The sequence below is a fragment of the Dendronephthya gigantea genome, unplaced genomic scaffold (assembly GCF_004324835.1).
Source record: "Dendronephthya gigantea isolate DGI-Jeju-01 unplaced genomic scaffold, DenGig_1.0 000001F, whole genome shotgun sequence".
NCBI classification, from domain to species: Eukaryota; Metazoa; Cnidaria; class Anthozoa; order Malacalcyonacea; family Nephtheidae; genus Dendronephthya; species Dendronephthya gigantea.
This window is the reverse complement of record NW_021163011.1, coordinates 1,908,753-1,934,733: the sequence shown is the minus strand read 5'-3', so window position 1 is coordinate 1,934,733 and position 25,981 is coordinate 1,908,753. Positions and strand designations below refer to the sequence as shown.

Below are 25,981 nucleotides of genomic sequence, written 5' to 3'. Positions count from 1 at the left end.
ATTACGAATCAATCGCATAAGGACCTGCACGCCACAAAGTCATGCAATAACGATGGTTTCACTAACTTACTCATTACCGACAAATGATAGGCTTTAAACGCTCTATCTTTAGGCCTATATTAAGCACGATATTAATGAGCTCATGCATGCACCATAAATATTACAACCATGCAATTATATGGGATGTAAACATCTGAAGAAGATGGAGAAGACTGTAACATCTTTCTTTCTTAAGGACAACTCGACCAAAATAGATGGTACAGATCATGCTGTTTAATATCATGAAGACTAGCTTACTTGTATTACAAAATATGTATGTAAAATTGATCTAAGATAAAAAAAATTATATATGTATTTCACTGCACACCAAACTGCTGCATTTCACTTCGCGAATTGAAAAGATTCTCCAAGAACCGGCCCATGCACAGCAATTTAGGTAGATCCCAACAAGCCAAACCAATTAAGGGCCAACGTTTTTCCCACAATGTTTTGATCGTTCACAACACCCAGATGTCTGCTATATATATCTGCGGACCACAACAGCTTGAGTGTTTTTCGGTCCTCGTACATTCAAACATGTATCAAGGTGTTTCCTTAAACTTCAAATTCTGCAGATTGTTTGCTACCTCTTGTAGTAAACTGCTTTCATTTGCTGGTGGACAAACAACTTTAGGAGAATGATACGACACATATGGTTTCAGCTAGAGTATAAACAGTTAAAAGGTAAAAAATGGGGTAGTGGAGGTGCACATCATATTTGCCGGCATGAGGTGAATTTCGGACGTAGGGCAGGCTGCGAATCGCGAACCTTATTTCAAAACATTTTGCTTCTGATTGAGAAAAAAATCATCACTTGTCAGGGTCTACCAGTTTGATGAAAAAACGTCTTCGAGTTCCATAACAATTAGACATTTGTCAATACCTTGGAACACTACAGTTTTGACTTCGCATTTTGAAAACCTAACGATATCAAAGCCAAAGGCTGCGGAATCATTTAGAAGAGGCATGAAGTGACAAAAAACGAAACGCCTCATAATCATAGTAATCACATTCACCGCCTTTCCTATGTACGTATTTGAAGAAAGCAAAGTCTCAGTGCACACAAATAAGAAGTCTGTGTCTGTAAACGAGGTACCTACGGTATAACGCAAAAAAATAGCGCATTAAATTTTTCTAATAAATGTTATATAGCATTTTGACTTAAATTGTCACACAAGTGAAATTAAACAAGTCATGTTGTTTACAACCAGCAATACCGAAAGATTCTGTAAGCCAATCAAAAGCCCATCATGGCTAGACAAGCTGGCGCCAGGTGCATGCAGTTATGCAAGCAATGCGATGGTTCCAAAAAATGAAATAAAAATTTAGAAAAGTATACTGAATAAGTTGAATACACATGAGTTTTTGATTTTTCAAACTTATCGTAAAATATTAGACGTGAAATATATACACCACGATACCAATATACATGCATGCATAAAACTGTCGGACCACAAAAACTTTAATGTTTTTCTGCTTTTATGCAATGTTCATGTTTATAACCAGCAATGCCGAAAGATCCTGAAAGTCAATCAAAAGCCCACGTCTAGACAAGCTGGCACCAGGTGCATTCAGTAGCTAATGTAAGCAATAGTTCCAAAAAATGTAATAAAAATTCAGTAAAGTATACACTGAACAAGTTGTATAAGCATAAATTTTTGATTTTTCAAATAATCGAAAAATATTAGACGTAAAATACGAAATATCCCCCCACCATTATACTTGCATGTAACCGTTGGTCCAACGTTTTTATGGAGTTTGGCAAACACAACGACAAAGAGGTCATCAAAAATAAAGGAAGCGTATCAAAAGAAAATGCACGCCTTGGTGTCTTACGTTTTTTCACTTTGCATTACCATGCAAGGCACAATCCACTGACAACGGTTGTTTATTCAATATATTAACGCCTGTATTCAAATAAAATTATTAATATTTACACTCACTCATGTTGTGTGACATATAAATTTTGTTATTACTAAATATTTCTGACCAAAAAATCAAGCTCATATTGATAAGACTGACTCAATGAGTTGAGTGTGGTGTGAGTGAGCGTTTAGAATACAGGCGTAAATCTTGAACCTTAATACTAAGTACAATTATTCCCGATTTAGACTTGGCTTTGCAATAATACTAGGTCTAGGAGAATATATATAGTTAGACTTAGGGGTTTTGAAACGACAGCGACTATTAAACTACTGTAAAAATTTATCACATGCATGCATGCAATTTGACCCATATTTAAATGACTGTTGCATGCTTTTACGAAACGATTGTCAAGGACTATGTGCATATAGTGAAGAAACTGAGCTGAAATTTGAAAGCTGTGTCCAACAACTGTGGCTCTGAATTATTATTTTCTCATTGAAAGGCAAACTATTAATATCACAAAAAGAACGCATTAAAAACTTACTTCGAAATCTGTAAGGTCCGGGACCACAAATTCTGGCACTTTCTTCGGAACTATTACGTAATGTCCTAAAATAATTCAATTGGTAATTTCCAGAATATTGTTTAGGAGGAGATATTTTTCTATGTTGCGTAGTACGTGTTCAAAGTTATAACTAAAATAGAAACACATCTTTGATTCAAGTGTCAACAAAATAATTATCTGCTTATATCTGTAAACCACAGTCAAATGTAATACATTCTATTACAATAGACTAAAACTATACAACCAGGAAATAAATAATCCTATATTTGGCAATAGAGAATAAATGAAGTATATGATAATCAATTTATTTAGAATCAGCATGCAAAGAGCCTCTTAAAGCTGCAAAAATATTTTGTGCTTGAATTTGGGAAAGCAAGCGTATATCTAAAAGTATAAATTTTATCATAATATTTATAATCAAAGTTTATCATTAAACAAGATGCCTGCTCTAGCAGGCTAGCGCTAACTCTCGCGAGCGGGCTACTCTTTTGAATATAAACAATAGTTTAATAGTAGTTCATATTCATTTAGAAAGGTAGCCAATCTAAATGTTGTTGAGTATTTTGACAGCACATGGAGATGGTATTTTTCCATTTCAGCCATTTGTAAATTGCATATGCATTGATGCAACATGAACTATTTACTTTAGTTGAACACATATCACACGCTGGTAAAAACTTTTTTGCACCACAACCATTGCAGGACGAAACATTAAAGCTAATTTTGTTGATGCGATCTTGCGTCGCGTTGTAATGTTCGTGCAAGCTCTGGGTACAAAACTAGCCGATTGCTTTGAATATTAATTTTTTTTCGTGCTACAAAGAGTATAGACAGGGAAGTAATTCATTGTACTCTGCGCCATTAGGCAGATTCAAAGATGTGATTCAAAAAAGCACCAATATAATCAGTAAAATCTCATTCAGCAAAGGCAGGAACAGATGGAATTTTTCCCTGGCAATAAAGTTGTCCTATGTCACCCACAGACTTTCACGCTCAATATACTCAATGCTGTGGATACATCTCGTAATTGCTCTCAAATTTGGATAGTACAGGATAGTATGTTTTAACATCTTGTTGAATTTGTAGACAATACCACAAATTGTCAGCTTCAACTATTGTTGAAGACCAACAAAAACCAAGGCCACCAATATCTTTCGACCTTCATGCTCTAATAATCAATTCTTTTAATGCATCACTGTGTAAGTCAACACAGAAAATTGAAATAAAATGTGGTCCTTGGCTGACTTAGCTAGAATACTGAACATTGTAATTTATATTTTGTTATTTAATTGTAGTTTTAATTAGTAGTCTGGCTTAGAAGTGTCCATAATTATTGATTGGACATATATGCAAAACACATACATGTTTACAGTACAAGGCTGAGCCTGGGCTAGGCCTGGCTTTAGCCTAGATCTTTTTAGTACAAAGCATTTACACTTACACTTCAACAGCCTGACTTTGGCCTAGAATTACAGAGGTTTGCATATTTTTACTTCATGTAAAATAGAACTAGAACGCCAACTAGAACTTTGTACCCAAGTTCGTACCAAGCGTTGCCATAGAAGTAAGCCTTAGGTCCACACCCAAGTGTTTACACTACTGTATAAAAGCCACGCTTAGCCGCTTAGGCCTGGCCTAGGCCACCTGTTATGATGGGCCTAGATTTCCTGGCCTAGGCTTGTAGTGTAAACACGACTATAGAAAGCATTTATTTCCCTGACAGTGACATCCCTCATACCTTTCTTAGTATGGAATCCTGTTGGTTTAACTCCCCTTCCTAGGAAAAGAAGAAATGCCTGGAATTTTAAATTAAGATGATATGAAAAAAAAATTTAGAATATGGCACTGTCAACCTGAGGACCTCATAGCTGTCTTTGTCTCAAAATGAGGAGTGACATTTTTTCATTCTTACGTGGAAGGTAAAAGTATAAAATTCCTTCCACAATCATGGTCATGGACTGCGAGCAGTAAGATATATATACCTTTATAGAAATTTTTGTTTCCTCTCTTGCCAGTCATAACACGACGACTTGCTCCTCGCACAAGCCCACGAAAAACGTTCAGTGGCATATCTAATCACCCTTGTTCTTACTTTAAAGACGTTTTGCACATCATATGGAGGGTGAACAGTTTATAGAAATCACCAAATTTTGTCCTCTTGGGACGCCATTTTTATAGAACCGCGTAGGGACTGGGAACAAGAACGACTGAAAGGCTTGGTTATGCGACCGATCACTGATTGCGACCAATGATTGCGACCGATCATTCGAATTCGGCTGATCACCTAGTCTACGCATAGACGGAATATGGCGGGCATGGGTCTGCGGCGCAGGCTACTGATCACCGGGTCGGTGGGTTTTTCGACTGGTTTGTGGAAACCATTGGTAAGATTTATAATCTAGATCGGACAGTGATAACCAGCAATTTTAAAACGGTCGCAAAAATCACTATCGAGCGATTCGTACAGCCCTGATCTATGCATAGTACGGTTACGGGTAAGTACACAAGTACATCACTAGCCGCCGTATTGTTCCCAATTTTCACCGGTGCGCGTTTATTCCACTGAGGTACATTACCGACAGTAGAAACATTTCGTATCCATAGAGCATAGCTGGAAACCACTGCTAAAAATATTGACTAAGATGTAAAAAGGCTAATTACAGAGATGATATATTGACATGTTTCGAAAAGGTTTCGACTCTGCCGCCGGCTGTTATAATTTAGTTTAGTTCAATTACCTAGTCCCTCTACTCTAGTTTCAACTACCGTGAATAACCAGACTAGGCTGAAAGACTGAAATGCCCAGATAGAACCACGGAAATAAATTATAACACACCGGAGAAATTGGTTTAAAAACATTTACTTTACGCTGAATAAGACGAGCGGTGTATACCATTCCGAAAGCGTACAACTTTTTTAAGATTTTAAAAATCTCGTATGTCGTGATTCTAATTTTACACACGTATCTTTACTGATTTTCGTTTGCATTTTCGAGATTCCTGTATGGTGTTCATTGTTGTTTTAACGGTTCTTAAAAATTTTTAGCTACTTGTTAGACAGAATTTAATGGCAATTCAGTAGAGATTTTTAAAATCTTCTCGAGGTAGACACGATTTTTCGAGTGATACCACCTCCGTCAAGAAAACGTACATTTAAATCTATACACTAATATATACTTTTTCAATAATTGACATCAATTCATTTAAATTACTTTGTATAATTCTGTACAGTAAATATTGTCAAATATTTCTATACTTAATATTAATAGCAGTTTATTTATATACTGTATATGTATTCAGTGCGGTTCTCTCGGGCGCAGCCCGATTCTCACTACTGACAAATGGCCTACAATTCAGCTGAATATACAACCCCACTCGTACCCAGGTTATTGGGCAAGCTAGCGGGTCCCAAATAACGTTTTCCTGATGAAAAGGACAAATGTGCCCCAATCTGCATTTGAAACATTCGTCGTGGGTATACCACCTCAACCACTACTTTCGACTTGAAGTCAAAACCTAAGTTACCCTGACAGATTCTAAACTATTGAGCTTCGAGTTTCCGGGAAACAGCAAACGGCAAGACGGCACATTTTTGGCAAAATCTTCGTTCAGTCTCTTTTTCATTTTCTTTCTTATGAGAAAAGATGGATTGTGCTTATTGTCTTTCAGCCTGCCGTTTGTCGTACAACGTGAAGCTTAACTCTCTATTAGTGCACAAATATATAAAGAGTTATAACCCAATTCTTCTTCGTGATCCTATTTTGCGTAAACAGACTGGCGAATTCTTGAGATAATTTACGTTTACCGATCGCGTTAGTTAATAAAACCTAGTTCTTGCTTATATCTTGGAATCATTGATGTTCATTGTCTGTGACCAATTCACTGTTGAGGCCCGTTTCAGACGTCGAACTTTTTATGTCCCGAATCGAATGCAAATCAAGGCATATCAAAAGTTGGACGTTGAAACAGGCCTTAAGTCTGGTTCTCATTATTAATCACCGACCTGTCGGTGATGTTTTGTTGGGGACGAAATTTTATACAAAATAACGAAGCACTTTATTCCCAAGTGACCACCGACATTAGGCATCGCCGACGTTCCGTGCGACAAGGCTTTAAGCCTGGGTCACACGTCGCACGAGTACGTCGCACTACTCGTGCGCCGAACGCGTTAAAAACAATAGACAACGAGGCTTTCCAGCTTATTGTCTACTGTTTTTATCATTGCGCATGAGAAGTGCGACGTTTGACCTAGGCTCTAGTCAATCCGGGTTAGTTACATTGCAGTTCATGCAGAATGTTTGGTAATATGCATGCAGGGATAAAACTTGAAGCGATAATTAAAGGGGGGGGGTGTGTGCATATACTACCTCTGTCCAGGGGATTTCCTTCGTACGCATATAAATTTCAGAATAAATTTCTCGGTCAGAACAGAATAAATGAATAACTCCCCCCCCCCGAAATTACCGCGCAGGTTTTGGCCCAGTATGCATGCACAATAATTTAATTGATTGATTGATTAAACCGCCAATATTTAGGATACTTTTTACATCAAACGACGAAATTCTGTTACCATTTACACTATATATAACCGATGCATGCGCAAAGCTCATCCTTACTTTGAATTCATTCATACTCTTCATGACTGTACACACAACTTATTTTATGCAATATTATAGTGTCGCTGCAGCACTTTGACTGCTGCATAAAAGCTTACTCGTTCCAGTGAACCCTACAACACTTCTATTAGTCAATTGTCATATACAACTTAAAAATGATTTTGCTTTACCGCTTAAAATATTCTAATGGTAGGGGACTAAAGGGAAAAGGTAGAGTGCAGAAATGGTTATGCATTGCACGCAAATGTAACGTACATTCGAAGAATTCCTTTTTCGCCTGACTCCGTGCTGTCTGATTGACCCACCGTGCACAGTCGTAGGCGTTGGCCTTATTCACCGACGACTACGTCTTTCATACGATAGCAAAAGTAGACAAGTGGGATATCACTAAAATCTGAGAAAAAATTCTAATTTTGGCTGTAAATATATATCTACCTATATTACGACACAACGCTACCATTCCCGAAGTGCGCCGAAATCGAGATGATGAAGTGGTAAAGCAAAATCTGAATGGACATTCTTCTATGTGTATATATATATTTTGCTCTATGACTGTACACTAAATATCTTACTCTAATGAACCTCAAGCTTACCGACTCAGCTCTTGTTTGTCGAAGTTGAGATGAATCTTGACAAGCTTCAAGCTTGCTTCTGGAGTGTTACCCCGTTGGCTATAGATTCATTCCGGACAGCAATTCGTTGCATAGCCGCTTGTAATCCCATGCGTTGCCACCAAGCCGTCGTAAACGTAAGCCATTCACAGCTAACTCGGGTGACTGACACACTTCGATCTGCATCTGCACTTCGCCATCTTGTAAAGTGAACAACAAATCTGATTGGTTGTACATCAATGACGTGGAGCGATTGTCTAATGTATTCCGAACTTCGTCCAAAATACTCCTCACGGATTTGTGTGAAATCATGTTCATATTAAAAGCCAGTGTCATATGATTCGGAGGCGATGGACTTGTAATTAAGCCGTTCGTGCCTTCAAGTTTAATCATCGGGTCTGTAAACAGGCTCCCTTTGGGGGATAGAGAGCGGCCTAACCGTCCATCTTCACCAAGGATATCCTCTTTCGAAGAGACAGCAGTGATCAAATTATTATTAAACGGCAATCGTTTGTATAAATTGTTCGCCTGGGCTTGCCTTAGCAAGTCATTAGGCGTTTCATCGTTCGGTACTGTGTGATGGCGGCGATGATGGCCACCTCTACCGGCAAGGTTTCCGGAATTTCCTGCCTCAGAGTTCAGCGTTGCTGCGTACGCAGAAGTAGCGGTCAGATGATCGGGACGAGATCCTGGAGATTGCTCATCGATAAAGGCCCGCACTTCCATATCACCAGCTAATGATGCGGTGGTTGTATTTGGAATAAAGCTAGGATTGGTAAACTCTTGATGTCCGTTGACCTGGTTCATAGTGTTCTGTTGTAGCAAATAGTGCTGGTTTATTGCTGTGGAGGTAAAAGGTTCTGTACCTGGTAATCGCTCAGGCGACATGTCACCTCGATTTTCCACATGATATGGGCTTCCTTGGGCATTGTATTGTAAACCTACACCACAGGGATCGTGACTAGATGGACTTTCTCCTCCTTCGTAGAACTGTTCCTCACTTTGAAGAGTAGCAAGGAACGGCCTTTGAAAGCTCTCGGGGGAACTTGGACCTTGGAAGCCCTGACTCTGGTTAGGTAAAAGAACGTCTAATCTCCTAAATCCCGTGTTCGCACTGTTCAAATGTCCTCCCATGGGTTCCAGCTGTAAACGTTGCATTTCTTGTTGAAGCTGCTCCTGAGGCTGGGGCCCACCCGGCGTGTGATGCAACATATCAAGCATTTCCCTTGGGGACGTCTGCGGGCTATACACGTCGGCATGCGCAGGGCTTGGAATAGGCAACGGATGAATAACATCTTCTAAGTGACCTGGACCAAGTACCGACTGCTCATCAGGAAGATGATTTGGCCGAGGGAAAATTTCATTCCTCTCTTGCATTTCCTCGTCCATCGGAAAGTCTGCCGTTGACAAGGATCCAGGACTCGGAGATGAATGGGTTGGAATGGTTAAAGGATGCTGACTTTCGATGCTTTGCAGTTGCTTTTTCTGTTGAGATAAAGACAATTGATTCTGAAATTCCGCCAATGTGGCAGCCAGATTTTCTGGACCGTCAGAAAACCTCCTGCCTCTCGAATCTCTAAGTCTTCGAAGGGATGGTGGCAAAGGCAGTATGGGATGTTGCGACCTTTGCTGTACGGGGGAGGGTAGTTGCTGATGTTGTTGCTGTTGATGATGAAACTGATGTTGTTGCTGCAACTTGAGAACGTCTGGTTGGCCGTTGTTCAAAAATCTTTGCTGCAGTTTTTGATGCTCGGCATGGATCTCCTTCAAGCTTCCTTTCTTGTTTTTACGTTCTAAATGTTGTGTGAAAGCAAGCAGTGATGCCTGGCCATCGGATGCACGACGTGCACCATACCTGCTCATACCGGGAACACCGACGTAGCTTCCCTCGCGGTTGACGCGTTCACGACTTGGCGTTCGCACACGGCGTTGCGTCTTCATAGGAAACTGACAGAGTCGTATTTCGGGTGGAATTTCACTTGCTCCGGCGAGTGTATGCCGCTTGTGACCACGCAGCCGCATGTACCGCGCAACATCTTCCGGATCAGGTTCTTGATCGGAACCGCTGTCGTGTTCCTCACTTGCCTGCGGGCTTGGAGGGCTAGATATTGCCAACGTATGGAGGCCCGAACTACCCAAGTTCTCACGGCTGTTGTCAGCTTGGGATAGCATATTAAGCCCACGCATCGCTTGAAACTGCGAAATTCCAGAAGCCAAACTTGCAGCACCTTCCGATGCCCTTCTGTCTTGGAGAGCCTGCATTTGAAAGATCGATGGCGCTGGTAGACGTTTCTCGGGGGAGTAGTTCCCTGGGCGAGGCACTGCCCTTTGTATTGGTATACCAATCAGTTGTTGCTCCGGCACACATGGATTTGCCATGATAGTATGTCGCCGTCTTTCCAGATAGTGCTTTACATCCGCGCGCATGTCTTGCGGCATTTCATCGTCGTCTTCATGCGTGCGTTGTTCTGTTATCGCGTCCGTGTCGTCGACGTTGGCAGGGACTGTGGGCGAGACAGGCGTGACTTGAACAACCGGAATCGGGCTATCTGGTGAGTTGGGATCACGTTGCGGCGACGAAGGTTCAACAACTATTACGTCATCATACGATGTATTTACGGCAGGCGAACTGGGCGCGACAATGGATTGGAAAACCCCTTGCTTATTATACGCCTTCCTCCAACGTTCCAAGAGCAAGTAGTAAATACCAGCGACATTGTCGTAACTCTTGTTTAACAGGGTCTACAAGGACAATTTGATAATGTTGAATATAACATTATCACGCCTCACATGGAATGCAAATTAAAGGCGCAATTTTTGGTACGGTACGGATGATATTTTCAACTGCCAAATAGTTAGTCAAATTTACCCGTACCAATTCCATCCGTTTACACTATGTTCAATTTCAGTTTTCAATTTTAGTTTAATTCCAGTAGATTCAATAGGTCCAAACTTTATCGGTACCAATATTACCCATGTCAAACTTAAAATTGTGCGTAGTGTAATTGGGACGTAAGAAGCTTTCTTTCTACCCCGGCTACCAAAAGTTCTTGAATCTTACTGAAGATACTGAAGATAAAAAACTCTGGCAACCAGGGTATACTCTATCTCCTGATTTAAATAAAAACGCGATTTGCTAATTCAGATTTCCACTACGAAACAACAAAGAGCCTGATGATGTTGCGAATTTTAGCTATTTTGGACAGTTCCACAACATTTTGTCGAACCGTTTGCCTAAAAGAGGCCAAACAGGAGTACTAAACAGTTTCTTCTATATCTTAGCCCAAACAAATCCGGGGGTAACGGACGGTCGGTAACCATACCTGTTTAATCGTTTCCTCGTCTGCTACTCCCATTTCACACATTTTATCCAAAACGTCTTGATTGAAGGTGTACGCTCCATTTTCACCGGGGGACATCGGTGGGTGTTCAATAACCTCACGCACACCGTCTGTCAACATCCATTTGTGTTTCTTGATTTGACTGATCGTGTAACGCTTGGAAGAGTCTAGTACCAGCATGTGACGTATCAAAGTTTCACATTCTGTCAAAAACGTAGAAAGATTGTAGTGAGAAATTCGAGGCGCTGAGACAAGACAACTTCCCTATCGTAATGCTATAGGAAAGACGATTTTGGTACTGCGTTACAAATTAAGGCAGGTTTTACAGGATACCCCGGGCCGATACTGGCCTTTGCCAAATGTTTTGATGAAGATTGGTGATTAATGACATCGCATATGTATTAACGAGAAGAATCGGCTAGACAAACCATAGTGTGCGTAATCCTACCCTTACATGCACTCAGCAATAATTTTGCGCATCTTTTAACTGCGCATCTCTGCGGTATTATTAAACAAAATCACTGCGAGGAGAACTCGATTCTACCTACAGACACCGTAAAATTCAACTTCAAATTGGCGAATTAATCGGCTAACAATTGTAACAAAATACTTAATGAATTCACTTAGCGCTATGTTTAGAACCAACGGTAATTTTTTTAATGAAAATGTAACGTACTTTCTCTGATAAATGTACTGTCTCTACAAAACTAAAGAAGCCAATATGTGAATGAATACCTGTGGACATGAAGAAAGGGATTCTGAATTTCCCAGCAAGTACGCGAGATCTCAAACTCTGTAATGTACTACCATCAAAAGGAAGCGCTCCACACACCAGTACATAAAGAACGACACCCAAACTCTAAAACCAGATAAAATGGAAAATTATAGTATAGATGGAAAATAGTGTATGAAAAATGGAAAATAGTATAGAAAGATGACGTGCGAAGGGCATGGCGTAAAAAATTTTACACCAGGATCTAACGGTAAATAGAATTGCCTAGGTGCATCCTTTTTCGGGATAACACAAGTTAAATCATATATAGCATGCACAAAAACATTACACCTGGACTGCTTGCTTGACCATTTGCCAAGTTTCCGAAAATGAGAATACGTTTTTAAATCGGCTATGTTAATTTTTTTAAACAATGGTCTATATACGTACGTGCATGTATGCATTCATGCAAATTCAACTCTCATTCCTTGTTCAAGAACACATGTAAATACACATTCTTGCCCTCAGAAAGCGCTTCAATCCTTAATTATCATTTCACAATGTCGTCACAACTGACTGCTGACAAATAAATGGCAGATATCCACACTGGATTGAGCTCATAATTAGTAACTGGTGATGTGTAACGATTAAGAAAAAAACTTACACCATTATTAAAAAAAACTTACCCAGATATCGACCTCTGGCCCTAGATACTCCTTTCCCTCAAACAGCTCTGGAGCGGCGTATGGTGGACTGCCACACCACGTGCGCAGCTTTTTGCCCTTCTCGAAAATGTTGCTAAAACCAAAATCTAGAAAGACGAGTAATGCCCTTAATGAAAAGTTAATGAACCAGCCGCAACATTTGCACAAAGCGATGGTTTTTTTTTCAACAACTGCATGTTGGCACTGCTTGCTCTAGCTTGTTGAAAATTTACTGCAATGTTGACCACTCGACAGAAGTGGATCAAATGCGAATACAACTTTGGAAAAATTTGTAAATCAGACCAGACTTTACAATCATTGATTTCTTTGTGGCAGGCACCCTAAGTCACTAAAAACTATGCTGAAAGCTCTTAATGTGACACTTTTTTAGATCTCCACTGTGATATGATTGACCATATTGGCAAAAGGCATATGCATGGAGACGGTATATAAGCTCAAATAATGGTATATAATGGCTAGTAAGGAATAGCCTAGTAGGAACTGAAATGTAAATCATTAGCCGAATGAGTTGGAGGGTTCCAAGGGCAAAATGTACGTACCTGCGATTTTGATATTCAGGTTTTCGTCAAGCAGGAGATTCTCGGCCTGTTGAAGGCACAAAACAAAAACATTTGTTCATTTCTGCAACTTTCCATATAACGACACATTTTAATGTCTTCAAAAACGTGCACAGTAATTGTAAAAGAGCCAAAATCAATCTGCGATAATAATTAGACTTTCTTCACAATGTCCAAAAATTAGAAAAACTTCCCATTACATGATTTACATCAGGTAAAATTTGTTTTGGAGCATGCTTGCTTACAGCTAGAAATTTACTCCGAATTTTACTCAATGCACTCCGAACGACAGGGAGGTGACGTGAACACATACATCATATGGTTCCTCACCTTGAGATCCCTATGTACAACACGTCTTTTATGACAATATTCAATTGCCGAAACGATTTGACTGAATTTCGTCCTTGCCTCTTTCTCGTTCATTCGCCCATTTTTCACAAGATGGTCTATGGACAAATTAAAATGGTGATTATGTCATGAGCTTAGAATTTACGCATAAAATTGTCAATTCACCTTACTGCTTATGGACGCACCCAGCATAACAGTGGGGAAATGCATTTGCTTTCAAAATGCAATGGACGCGGAAATTTTCCCCACTGTAGGAGCAAGTGTTAAATAATTTACACAATTCAAGATGACAGTGAACACATTAGCTGTCAAATATGTACAGAATTTTTTTTACTTTCTTCCTTTCCCGGTAAATAAAATGTTTTTTCCATCCCCTGGTAACTGGACCGACCAGAAATCTTCAAAACCAAATCCTCCAAAAGGAAGTTCATAAAATCCATATAGTTAAATAAAATCTTGCATGGTCAACAAAGGTCTTACTTGCTTAGGATTTGATAAAAAGGCCATGTAGAAATTTAGCATAAGAGATTATCAAGAGATTATCAAGGAACGCCCCCCTTCCTCGACCCCAGATATTACCCTACAAACGCATGATCAGGCTTTGCACAAAACAATTACTCGTGAAAAATCGTGAACTGTTGCGAAAAGTGTATATACACTATAAAAAGAATGAACTTAGAAATTTCTGCCGGCTCTTGAGCCCCATGCATTTACACATAGGATGCAACATACCAAAAATCTCTCCACTGTTTGCATATTCAGTGACCAAATACAACATCCTATCTGTCTGCATCACCTGAAAAATGATAATTTTTGTCTCATGTGACATATGACTAGATGAAAACAACAATTCCTACTTGGTCACGTTTCCAATGCAATTTTGGCAACACTAACCATGCGGTAGCAATGGTAATGGTTTAACTATAAGCACTCATGCATATTCGATATCTATTCAGGTTTAAAGTTTCGATAAACAAATATAACTAATGGTTTCAACTAGAAAAATACAATTTAATAAAGCGACTATTTTTGCTTTGTGTTTTCACTATTTGAAGTCAAACTAATTTCCAATTTGATCATCATCTTTAGCTAATACAACGAAAATACAACAGGCACGATACGGAGTTTTAACGAACAACGAATTTTTTACTCGAGATGAACATACTACACGCAAACCATGACTTCTCTGAACCGATACCGATACTTATATTATCGACATATACGTTTTGACCACCACTCCTCGTTGGTATATCTTAACATTCGAAATTTCAATATTTGGTATGAAGAAAGAAATACCTTAATATACCAAATACTAAAACAATAGAAGCTGCATGGAAAGTAAATTTGCCACAAATCCGCCTCAAAGAATATTTTTAAAGAAACGTGTACAAGGTAAAGAAAATAAAAATGAAATTAATGTGACTCGAAGAAGAGCAAAATATTTCGTAGTTTTAATCTTCCACATTTTTTTTTTACAAATATTGGGTGTCTGCCGGAAACTATGTCATGATTAACATTGCTGAGAGGATTTACAAAACCAAACAATCAATATAAAATTTAGCAGACTAGACTTCAAACGTATTGCCAGTTGCAGGAAAACAAATGATTATACCAAACGATCGAGTTGACTCGGTAACCATGGTTACTTTAAAAAATGACGGAACCAAACACTTCACGAAGAAGCCACTTCAGTATACCCTTGAAAATACGGTATGGGCGTAAGTAAGCAGATACGAGTAATTACGCAAGCGCAATCGGAAATGGAGGCGAGGAAAAACATTTAATGACGATATGTTGTGCTTGAGTCGGAGTTTCGTATGCATTAGGATTGACGTAATTGCCTGTGTTGCACAAGCGAAACACGTAATTGACGCAAAGTATTTGTAAAAACAGATTCCTTAAAAAGATCTAAACAAAAGAGACATGACCACAGGGCAATGGCGAGACGGCTTATCATGGATGCTGTCTGTCTTGGCCATCTTGCGAAGTCAACCAAATATATGCGGACAAGGTGTAATTAATGCACGAATTTAGATCGAGAAAAGCAATACCCCAAGGGCTTCCATCGTGACGTGTACAATATTCTTCCAGATGAAGGGCCTTTTGCTCGAAACGTCGAAGTACTATTATGTTTTCGACAAATGCTTTTTTTATACAAAATGTTTAACGAATCCACTTCAAACGTGAAGTGCGTGCAAAAAACAATGTGCGTGGGTTCCATCTATGCACGACGGCTGAAGGCAGGGCCAGTGCTGTCCACCTGGGAAAGAGTGTCCCGTATTAGTGGCTGATTTTTGGCCCATGCAAGAAGTTTAGCCAAAACGGGCTTGAGCCCTGCGTTTTGGGAGTGATATTCAAAATTTAAATTATTAATAGCGTTGAAACATATTTTTTAACGCACTGCCCCTCTCTAAAACTCTTTTCGGAAAATCTTTGGAGAAAGGAGAGACAGCTTTCGGCATTGTTTGTGGTCATAATGTATAAAATGCTTTTTCCGTTTCAAAAAAGTGAATCATATTACAGCGATCAATTATCGTTAAAAAAGTGTTTTTGATCAGCAAAGAAGCATTTCAATCGGCAAGAAATACATTCGAGTATATTCTCTCTAAACGAAGCACTTATACTTGAACGAGGTTGAAAACAAACAAATAAATATAATACAAAACACATTTAAAAACATGCAAAAAGTTCCCAGTGAACTCCGAAATCGTTATTTCGTGCAGGGACGTTAAAGAACGAAAGAGCAAGATGTACTATTGATATACGTCACTGCCGAAAATCATGAACGAAAGTGATTGAGGAAACCCTTACAAAAAATGCGCGCATATTTGGTAGTAGAAGATCCCTAGCAACAACCAGGGAACATTATTTTCCAGAAACACCTTTCATTCTCAAAGCAAATGAATCCGGCACTTAAATTAACACTTTCAGCAAGTGGCTGATAGGATCATTATAACTAAACCAGTTACTAGTTCCATCCAAATTCAACAAACACTTATCAAATATCTACCGTTTGCTTGATATTGAGCCGAATTTGAAATCGCAACTTTCAAATTGAAACATTTTTGTTACCAGCGTAATGCGGGCTACAGGAAATCATTCTCCTGAAATATGAAGTATATTATGCAACTATAAGGCATTTTGGTTCGGTTCCAACACTTGAAATCAACACACATGACTCGGCTAGGAAATTCCCACGGCCAAACGCTTCATTTACATTCGGACATTTTATGCTTTTCCGCTACCAACAGTCATGCAGGGGACGTTGTATCAGGCCTGTTTAGCTTAAACGGCGGATAAGTCAAAATTACATAACACTCTTACATCTCTCTTGAATGAGACTCAATGAGTCAACTTGAATTTTATGCACTGAATATATACAATATGTAGTAAACAGTTGTAAACAGTATCTTCATGTATTAAGGTTAAAAACATTTAGTTCACTTGTTAAATAAGACGATAGACTTGCGTTCTATTTTGAACTTGTCCACCGTTTAAGCTCAACGGGCTTGATACACAACCTGCCCCAGCACTATACTGAAGTGCTGGTGATGCCTTCCGTTCAACAGATTACCGTGCTGTTCGTTGGCGCTTAACTTGATAAAATGAAGGCATTATGAGATTTTAGTTCCGTAATTTTACAACGAACATTTTATTGCGTGTTTATAATCAAGTGATACAAAAATTCAGACAGCTTTCATCAAAACAAGTCGTGAACAAAAAACGTCAAAGGTCTCATATATTTTTCAGGTAGTCAATTAATCAAAACACACCACGACATTATGCAAGACAACTTGCGTATCCGAAAATTGGACGTATATGCACATTCTTCCAAACATGTTTACAAGTTATCAGCCGCTTGTTGACAAGCAGAATTCCCGGCTAAGTAATTCACATGCCAAGCTACACAATAGACGTAACGGTTGCATCGAAGCGTATTCGAGATACCTGCTGAAGGTCCTAGCTTTAACATACAGCATAACCACATGCATTTCTATAAAACTGCACGATATCCCAGTAAGTCACGAATATTGAAATTACCATTTAGCTAAAGAGAGATAATCTTATATATGTTGGACTTCATCCTGTAAACACGTCGTAACTCATAAATCAGTACTTGATTGACATATCGAGGGCAGTAATGCAGTCATATATAGGATCACGCCTACAGAATTCTCGTCACAATGCGCAATACTTATTAAGGCCGTGGAGATGCAAAACACGCAACTTTCATGCACGCAACAGAAATATATTAAAGGCTTTGTTGCTCTTTTTCGGGCCCCATACTTGCAACATGTTTCATGGAAAAAAATGAACAAAAAATCGGATATTGCAATGTCGTCTTCATCCCAGTAAGCGGTAATATGCAAACGTTTGTGAAAATGACCCTATAAACCTTGGACTTTCAAATTCTGAATTATAGGAATGTCACCTCTTTCTTAGTGTTAATCAGTAATCGCCATATATAAACCTAATTATTTAATCGACAGAGTGCAACGGCAAAAATCGATCAATTCCTAAAATTTTCCAAAGAATATTATTATAAAGCGCCGATAACAATTTTCTCAGGATTTTATATATGATCGTATCGACATATGAAAACGCGTATCACACCAGTGATTGCGGACAAAGTCCAATCATTGTGGTCCAATATTGCCATAATTAAAATCGTTTACAGCTGTAGCAAATATCACTGAAAACTTCCTTTCTACAAAAACACATTACCACGTGCACGACAGCACTGAAGAAAAAAGACGTATTGGTAATTAATTAAGGTTGTAATTTTACAACGACAGTGGGGCTTTAAGCTATTGGTTTTCATAACTGTAAGTTAATCAATATGCGACTAGCTTTACTGATATATGTAAACAAAAAGTGTCCAGCCCCATTCATTTGACTGCAGGGCGGGGGGTTGACAAATTGAATGGCACAACAATTAATGTCGAACACTGCAACCGCTAGTTATGACATGCGACTGCTAGATATCCCACCCAAGAAGTCATTTATCACGCTGGACTTAAATAAATGTAGCCAACCTTTGTGAAATCGTCCAAAACATAACTTAAAAGGCGCATTGCCATTGACAATTAAGGTTGTGATTCAATAATGGTATAGTGAGAATTTAGCTATATCAGTTTTCATAACTATAAACTACGACTGTTAAACAATATGTTCCAAATATGGCGACTAGCTTCACTGACATGCATTTAAAAAGTCGACAACGTGATCCATTTGACAACCGGGAGGGGGTCATGGGCACATTGAATGCTTAAAACAATCAAAGGTCGATAAATAAGAGATCTGCATGAAATGTATGATTAGATAGACCCCTATTTATCACGCTAATATGAAATAAAGTGAAATGTCAACTTCAGAAGAATAAACTTCTCGTTCGTGAAATTGTCCAAAACATAAACTTGAACTTTGTAAAATCTCACGGTTTAAGAAGCAAAAACACGCGCGGTAGATATTCCAGTCTCAAAAACATTATTGACACAATACATAACAGAGCCATGCAGAATTCTTTATCGATGGCCATATATTAATGTACGAGTACAATTATTGTCTTGCAGAATGCAGATAACTCCACTCACATAGACATTCAGTATATATAATCTCAGTGAGTTGTAAAAAAAATTGTAATCAGGTAAAAAAATGTTGCTTTTGAACGATAACAAATGAAAACAGACGGAGTAACCAAGTGCAAACATTGATATTACATATACAAACAATGATAACCCAAGATGTTGACGACGAAGGCACGCAAGCCCAACAATTCAATTTCATGTCCACCTTCCATTTAGGTTTACGAATTCAAACGAATAATTAATGAACTTAATACCTGTGCCTGTTGGCCGTGTTGCCACTGGCACCGTAAATTATGTCGATAAAACGATTACACGGAGTCGAAGAACAGATGTCAGATGTACTTCATTGGCCCATTATTCAATGAAAAATATTGATTAAAGCCATCTTTGGCCAGCAGGCCACTGAGCGATAGACAAAACATTGATTTAAGAGTCACACTGTATAGTGGATTTCTTAGTTAAAAACACTTCTAACGAGAGATTCCGGATTGTATATATATAATCGGAGAAATATATTTAGTTATATAGTTTGTTTTTATTAGCTACAAATGAATTTAACTTTTTTTCACGACGCTTGCGAGAAATTAAAATGCTAAAGCCTGCTTAGTGAAATTCCCCGGATGAAGCTTATAACGATGCTTCTAGAAATTTGTCTCGAAATTACGATAGAATACTTATCAACATTGATGCACGCTTACATTTCCTAGACCTAGCTTATCCTTGTTTCAAGAACGTCTATTAAATACTATAACTTTTGAAACGCCGATACTAACAAAATAAACGAAACACGTAAGGCCATGATGATTGATAAAAAATCAGTATAGTTAGTTTTTGTAAAAGCAGCGCATGTGAACTAGGCTGATATGAGGCTAGGATACAGAACAGACGATAAAAGTGTGACGACTGGCCACATCAAGTCTGATTCTCAAGTAGATTATAACTTTAAGAACGTGTCAAAGCCAAAAGGCAGAAAATCTTAATAGCAATCAGCCTACTTCATTATTTAATACCTCTGCATGCTCATGCAATACTTTTATATAGATTTTGGATTTTTAATCCGCAGCACCGCAGCCCCAACTGTAAATTTTTCATAAAAATACTTGTGGTAAAAAAATCGTGGTGCTTCGAATATATGCAAACATTCATCTCTTCGTGGACTTTCTCATGCACTAGGGACCGGTTGTTCAAAGCTATAGGTTAGCGCTAACCCAGGGTTAAATTATATTCAAGAGTTTTAGTTTATGTGCTTTTGAACCACTGTTCGTTTTAAAACGTTTAGAAAATACGACTTCTATGGGTCCTGAAATTATTTATGAAAAATTATGAACCGTTTGCAAACAACAAGAGGTTAAATAATTAATGAAAAGATTTGCTTTAACCCAGAGTTAAGCTAACTGGCTTTTGAACAACCGGCCTTAGGCCTTAATATTTCTTAGATTTACGGAACGGCTTAGACCTTAGTCAATCAATCCGCCATTTCGTTGTAACAAAAAATATTTGATGTTATTTTCGTTTAATCTGTAATCGCAAGCACGTAGAAAGAATTTATATCCTTCAGATTTGAGATTTAGAGTTTTGAAAAGACCAATTTTGAGTCAACGACTAAATTACATATAGCCATTGGTTCACAAGATAAAGTATGAGATAATATAAAGACACGTTCCAATATAACGATAATTAGACTAATTAAAATAATAACACACGTTCCAATAATTAGACTAACTCTCCTGACAAAGGCCCTCAGGTCGAAACGTCGAGAAGTGTTTTGTCTATTTTAGACAGTTGTTATACCACATTTGATGCTAAGTTAATATAAAGACAGTATTAATATTAATGATATTTACTTGCCACTTGATACGTTAAAGTACAATTTAGCAATAAGTCGGAAGTGTTATCTTAAATGAAATAAAATGTCCATGATTTGGCATGAAAAACGTATTAACACTACGTGGTAATCTTTATAAATATTCTCGTATAATCGTATATACTATGAAGATTTCAACTGTTGTTGTTCCGACTGTTAATAGTTTGGATGAAAATTTTTAATGAAAACCAATCGCGAACATATTTTTTAGCGTTTTACGCAGGTTTACGCTTTTAGAGTTTAGACCCTAAAAAATTTCATTCTGATTTAAATGAAAAAGGCGGGAAAAACTACTCATTCATCTTTACGCGTGTTTAATATGGTTTGGATAACGCTAGTTCCATAATATGATTAAAGCAACACAATCCCAATAATCTATATATATACATAAACAAAACAATAAATTACGTTTAAATTATGATTTAGTAATTTCTACTTCTATGACTATGAATATGTAGCTACTGTAATACACATGCATGGGTGCTGTAATAGTGTGTTCTGAAACTTTAAATTGCAATTATCAGCATTTTAATAACCACGTCAAGACTTAAGTCCTTCTACCAATGCTTAGCTTTGAGATATTTTAAGTGCTTCTTAGCGGGAAATCGCTCGACATCCTGCCACGCTTGGTGTCTTGAGATTGCATGTCACCAAAACGACAAATTTGAAATTGACATTGTTATCAGTGATACTGAAAGCGAGGAAGGGCACTGCCATCAGGAAAGCATGTCGCCAAGCAAGCGCTCCGGCTTTGCCTCACGACGTCAAGAAAAAAGCCGAACATTGTCATTGTCTATGTCTCTATGACTGTATATACATAAAAAACTGATGAACGTAAAAGGTCACAGCAGGTATTTTTAAAAGAAGCTTATTCATCAAAAACTAAGAACGTGTTTTAAAATCGCAGTGGGAATTTTTCCATTAAATTTATAAGGAAGAGATAAAAATCTCACAATACTGATAATGTCTGGTTTTTGTGTTTGTGCAGCTGAGTTATAGTTTGGTATATATTAAATGGCAGATAATTAATGCCTGATACCGCAGACAAATCAAATCCTGATAAATAATGTCAAAAGAGCTATTATATAGCTTCGCAAATATTTAACTTTGGTGTATGCATGGTAAGCTATTTGTAAACAAGGCAATTCATTAATATTTTTGCAGGTCACAATGGCACTACTATTAATATATAGGACTCTAGTCTGATTGCACTATATTTCTTGCTACCGGTACCTTAGGTCCTCACATATTGGTAGGCCTAACCCTCCCCCACCTTTAGCTTCCAAAAATAATTTAATATTTAATTGGGCCAGGACTATAAACCTTCACTAGTTAAGATTCCAGTTTGTAGATTGCAAAAATATTCTTTTTGCTCAATTTTACCTAATTTTCACTTAATTTATCTTTTTTTAATGCACCTTGCATTTTAAAATTTCAATTAGTGGAAATAAGGGTTGATAACATTATTTTCTAGTGTTACTTGTTAACTTTTAGGCTTTGAATGCACCCAGGTACCCTACTATCTAAGCAGTCAGATGGAAGAAAATCTTAAATTACCAAATATTTATTTAACAAACAACATTGAATGTTCTTTGGTGAACTTGAAAGTTCAAGACAGGGAATTACAAAATTGAATGTTCAAGCTTAAACCCACTAATTAGAAATACTACTAGGCAATAAATATTCTAATCTTCTATGATTTAATCTTCTTTTAACAAAGAAATAACCAGTTGAATTATTTCCATTCACCATATTTCACACTATACTTTAACCGCCTTTCTCATTCCCACCTTCGCTAGGCAAGGACACACTTTGTGTAGAAGGAAATGGCATTTTAAGTTTTCATTTTCTTTTAATGCAACATGACGATTGAAAATAGATATGATAGAAAATAGAGGGATGATATTTTTATATATAAGTGTCTTTAAGTTACATATAACTAATTTTCTCTTTGTGCCAAACTACTATTTTGTGTTATGTTTTCTAGCAACACATAATATTCTATATATATAAAAATTAGAAGGAATCCAAAAAAATAATGAAACATTTGCAACATGCTTTACTATTCAAATAAACACCTGCCATTAGTTTCACTATTCTATTCTTCTCCAATATACCAAACAATTTTGCTTTTCCAAAAGTTTATTCCTGGCAACAGTTTTTCCTGCCATTCATGGATTGTTTGTAGCTTAACTTTATTAGCATAAATAGCAGAACAAACTAATGCACTAGGTTGGACCCAATGCACTAATGCACATCGTATTGTATCCAGTAAATAAGTAATCTATAATCATAATCTACAAAAGACTCATACATTTAAGTTTGTTTACTCTACTGATAACTTTGAATGAACTAAAACAACAATATTGCTCATATACAAAAAAGCAGGGCCCTGTAAACTACATGTTTGTATGTGGTATTGCCCAGAAATTGCAGGACAAGTTGATAGTTATGTAACAACTTTTGCACTAAACAAAAAAATAGCACAAGAAAGCACAAATGACCATCAAATAAATGGTTTTATATTATTAAACCAAATTTGGGGCATACTATTTGAAAAACAAGCCTCAACATGACAGTTCCCTTGCCATGACAACACAGTAAGCTTGTACTCCAGAACACAGGAGCTGTCTGTATGCCATGATAAGCATCAATCTCCTATTGTCCCAAGCCTACCATTGCTGCATAGCACCAAGTGATTAACACCAGATAACAAGAGATGGGCCCCTGCTTATCTCAGCAGGATATGCCCCAGAACCAATGCTCATTTAAGCTGCCCAACAATTAATTAAACAAAAAACAGAAAATCCCACAGTTTCTTCAGCATTTTAACAAAATTGGTATCAATTTGAGTTCTAACATAATAGACAGGGAGTTTTGTGTGAAATTGTGCTGTACTTTAGCGTCAATTGCTGCTAAAAGCGTTTCTCTACTGTTCTGTTTACAAGTGAAATTGACATCTAATTGATTGATCCCTTTGACCAGCTTGTTGAGATTCTCTTTGCATGGTTGAGCGCCCGTGCTCTATTAGGGAATCGAACTCTACGCTTTCTGGTACTCCCTCGCTAAATGTGTGTCGAATTGCTTAGCAGAGCTGCGATCCAGGGCTGCGTTCTAGGGAAAAATGTTTTTCGTGCACGCACGCCACTTACAACTTATCGCTATATCAACGGAAATGACAGATGAACATCGACAAGTTATAAATTTCTGGCGGCTACTTGCAAACGTCATATCACAAACACAACACGACGAGAAACTCTCGCTCGGCGCGCCTCGCATTTTTTCCCGTGCGAAAAGTACAAGAAAGTAACAATGTTTAGGCCAAAATACTCAAATTGTGGGCAGGCTTTTGTAGGCGTTGAGTGCACTTCTGTGGCTAGGTCGAGTCACGCTATATTATGAATGGACATAAACCTAAACACTGTCTAAACAGATCATATATGCCGGCCACTTTGACAACATAACCGTTCGAATATAAATACAAAAGAACGCTACGAACCCAAAAACAGACAACACAAAAACATGAATTGTTCGTTTCCGATTTACGTCAAAAGTGAGATTGGCGAACGGCGATTCGTCTACAAAAGCTGGCTGCATTAAATTTTCGATTGACAAGATGTTTTATTACGAATGGCACGACAGACATTATCACATACACACAATAATTCTTTGGTCGGGAGCCCTGACCACACGGCGAAATATTTTGAAACAAATGAACAGAAGCTCAGTCAATTCTATTTCAAGTTATCGTAGCAAATTGAAATGCTACGAGTATATTCTCCGACTCCATTCGGCATATATCGCTTCATTTACACGAATATATGTACAATATAAAAGTTATTTACCGTTGTTCCTGTGTGCAGAGCCCTTGGCGCAACACACTGATAAGAGCGTAAACCTAACCATATTTTGCGATAAAGTTGCCGTAAATTCCGCCAAGTACGTGAAGAAAATTTAGGCAAAGCTGCTTGAATTTTCGATCAGAACACATACGATATTCTTGCACTTTCTGACGAGCAGAACTTGAACAAAACAACTTTAATAGTTCGGTTTAAATGTCTGACGATTAGATTTTGTTCCTACCTGATAAAGCTTGATTATATGAGGATGATCCAGCATTTTCATGACTTGGATTTCCCTATACACTTTCTCCAAGTTCTCGTCATCTAACTTACTCTTGTCGATTATTTTGATAGCGACCTAAAACACGAGAGAATGTGTGTAATTGTAGAGCGATAAAAGTACAGCGACGCGTCTGTTTCCAAACAACAGTCATAATTCAACCCACGGTAGCGTGCTTCACCGAACAGCAATAAGGCAGCAGATTAATCTGTGAACATTGTACGAATTCTGCCCTGCCACACAGAACGCAAACGTCCCACAGGAACGGTCAAATAGTAACAGCTACAAGGAGTACGGCGCTGTCAAATTCAAAACACTGCAGTTTGTGTGCCAGTATACCTAACAAATCGATAGTGACATCGGCAAACGATCGAAAAGGGTGAACCATTACATAAGTTACCTCGCTATTTGTATAAATATTCTTGGCGAGTTTGACGACGGCAAAATTCCCTTTGCCTATCGTCTTCTCGATCTTGTAGTGGCCAACACGTACGCTGTTGGCATTCCCACCACTAGACGACTCCGCCATCTTAATACATGATGCTAGAAATTTATCAATCTCCGTTCTCAGGTGCAAGAGTGCCAACAACTAGGCATGCGCAGTACCACGACACTGCATTCGCATCACGACGGAACACGGAACCCGAAAACATTGATTCTAAAACAGTTTTTAAACCGTTTTTTAAATAGGCAGCCCAATGGCGAATTGTTTTATTTTTATTTGAATTAAAAACGCACACTTTGATGAAATAGACACATTATGTCATTTATTTACATGCTTATGTACTTGTCTATAATTTACATGCTAATATGCGTGTCTGACAATGTTCAGGCAACGTAGGCATTCGCCATTGGGCTGTCTATGCCTAAGTTTTATGTTTTAGGCTTTCAGTTTTTCAACATTTGAAGATAACGAACAGTGGTAGAAAAAGCGTCAGGAGAGCTCGGATGACATTGGAAAAGTACTACACAACCGAATTTACAATGCTGTTACATATGTCCCACCACAACTTTCCGCAACATGACTT

At 38.1% G+C, this 25,981-nt stretch overlaps 2 protein-coding genes across 2 annotated transcripts; both read right to left on the bottom strand.

Moving 5' to 3' along the window:
- Positions 1 to 329: 329 nt before the first annotated feature.
- Positions 330 to 4,656, bottom strand: LOC114528848 (39S ribosomal protein L41, mitochondrial-like). The gene is made up of 4 exons (XM_028550568.1): positions 4,453 to 4,656; positions 4,209 to 4,247; positions 2,450 to 2,514; positions 330 to 701 (listed from the first exon to the last, which is right to left on the bottom strand). Exons 1-4 carry the CDS (start codon positions 4,538 to 4,540, stop codon positions 582 to 584), a joined length of 312 nt encoding a protein of 103 aa, XP_028406369.1. The 5' UTR covers positions 4,541 to 4,656; the 3' UTR covers positions 330 to 581.
- A 688-nt stretch (positions 4,657 to 5,344) lies between these two features.
- On the bottom strand, positions 5,345 to 25,485 carry LOC114524934 (serine/threonine-protein kinase SIK2-like). The gene is made up of 9 exons (XM_028546169.1): positions 25,354 to 25,485; positions 24,915 to 25,031; positions 14,112 to 14,175; positions 13,362 to 13,477; positions 13,014 to 13,059; positions 12,436 to 12,560; positions 11,773 to 11,896; positions 11,020 to 11,240; positions 5,345 to 10,438 (listed from the first exon to the last, which is right to left on the bottom strand). The coding sequence occupies exons 1-9, from the start codon at positions 25,480 to 25,482 to the stop codon at positions 7,757 to 7,759; spliced, it is 3,624 nt and encodes a 1,207-aa protein (XP_028401970.1). The 5' UTR covers positions 25,483 to 25,485; the 3' UTR covers positions 5,345 to 7,756.
- Between the last annotated feature and the right edge of the window lie 496 nt (positions 25,486 to 25,981).

Excerpts from the sequence above, each read along its gene's own strand:
- LOC114528848 (XM_028550568.1), bottom strand. The coding sequence starts at position 4,540 with ATGCCACTGAACGTTTTTCGTGGGCTTGTGCGAGGAGCAAGTCGTCGT. Across the intron at positions 4,248-4,452 it reads AAACAAAAATTTCTATAAAG|GAAGGGGAGTTAAACCAACA; the intron begins GTATATATATCT and ends TTCTTTTCCTAG. Across the intron at positions 702-2,449 it reads CGGACCTTACAGATTTCGAA|CTGAAACCATATGTGTCGTA; the intron begins GTAAGTTTTTAA and ends TTTATACTCTAG.
- LOC114524934 (XM_028546169.1), bottom strand. The coding sequence starts at position 25,482 with ATGGCGGAGTCGTCTAGTGGTGGGAATGCCAACAGCGTACGTGTTGGC. Across the intron at positions 25,032-25,353 it reads ATATTTATACAAATAGCGAG|GTCGCTATCAAAATAATCGA; the intron begins GTAACTTATGTA and ends CTCGTGTTTTAG. Across the intron at positions 14,176-24,914 it reads ATATAATCAAGCTTTATCAG|GTGATGCAGACAGATAGGAT; the intron begins GTAGGAACAAAA and ends ATCATTTTTCAG.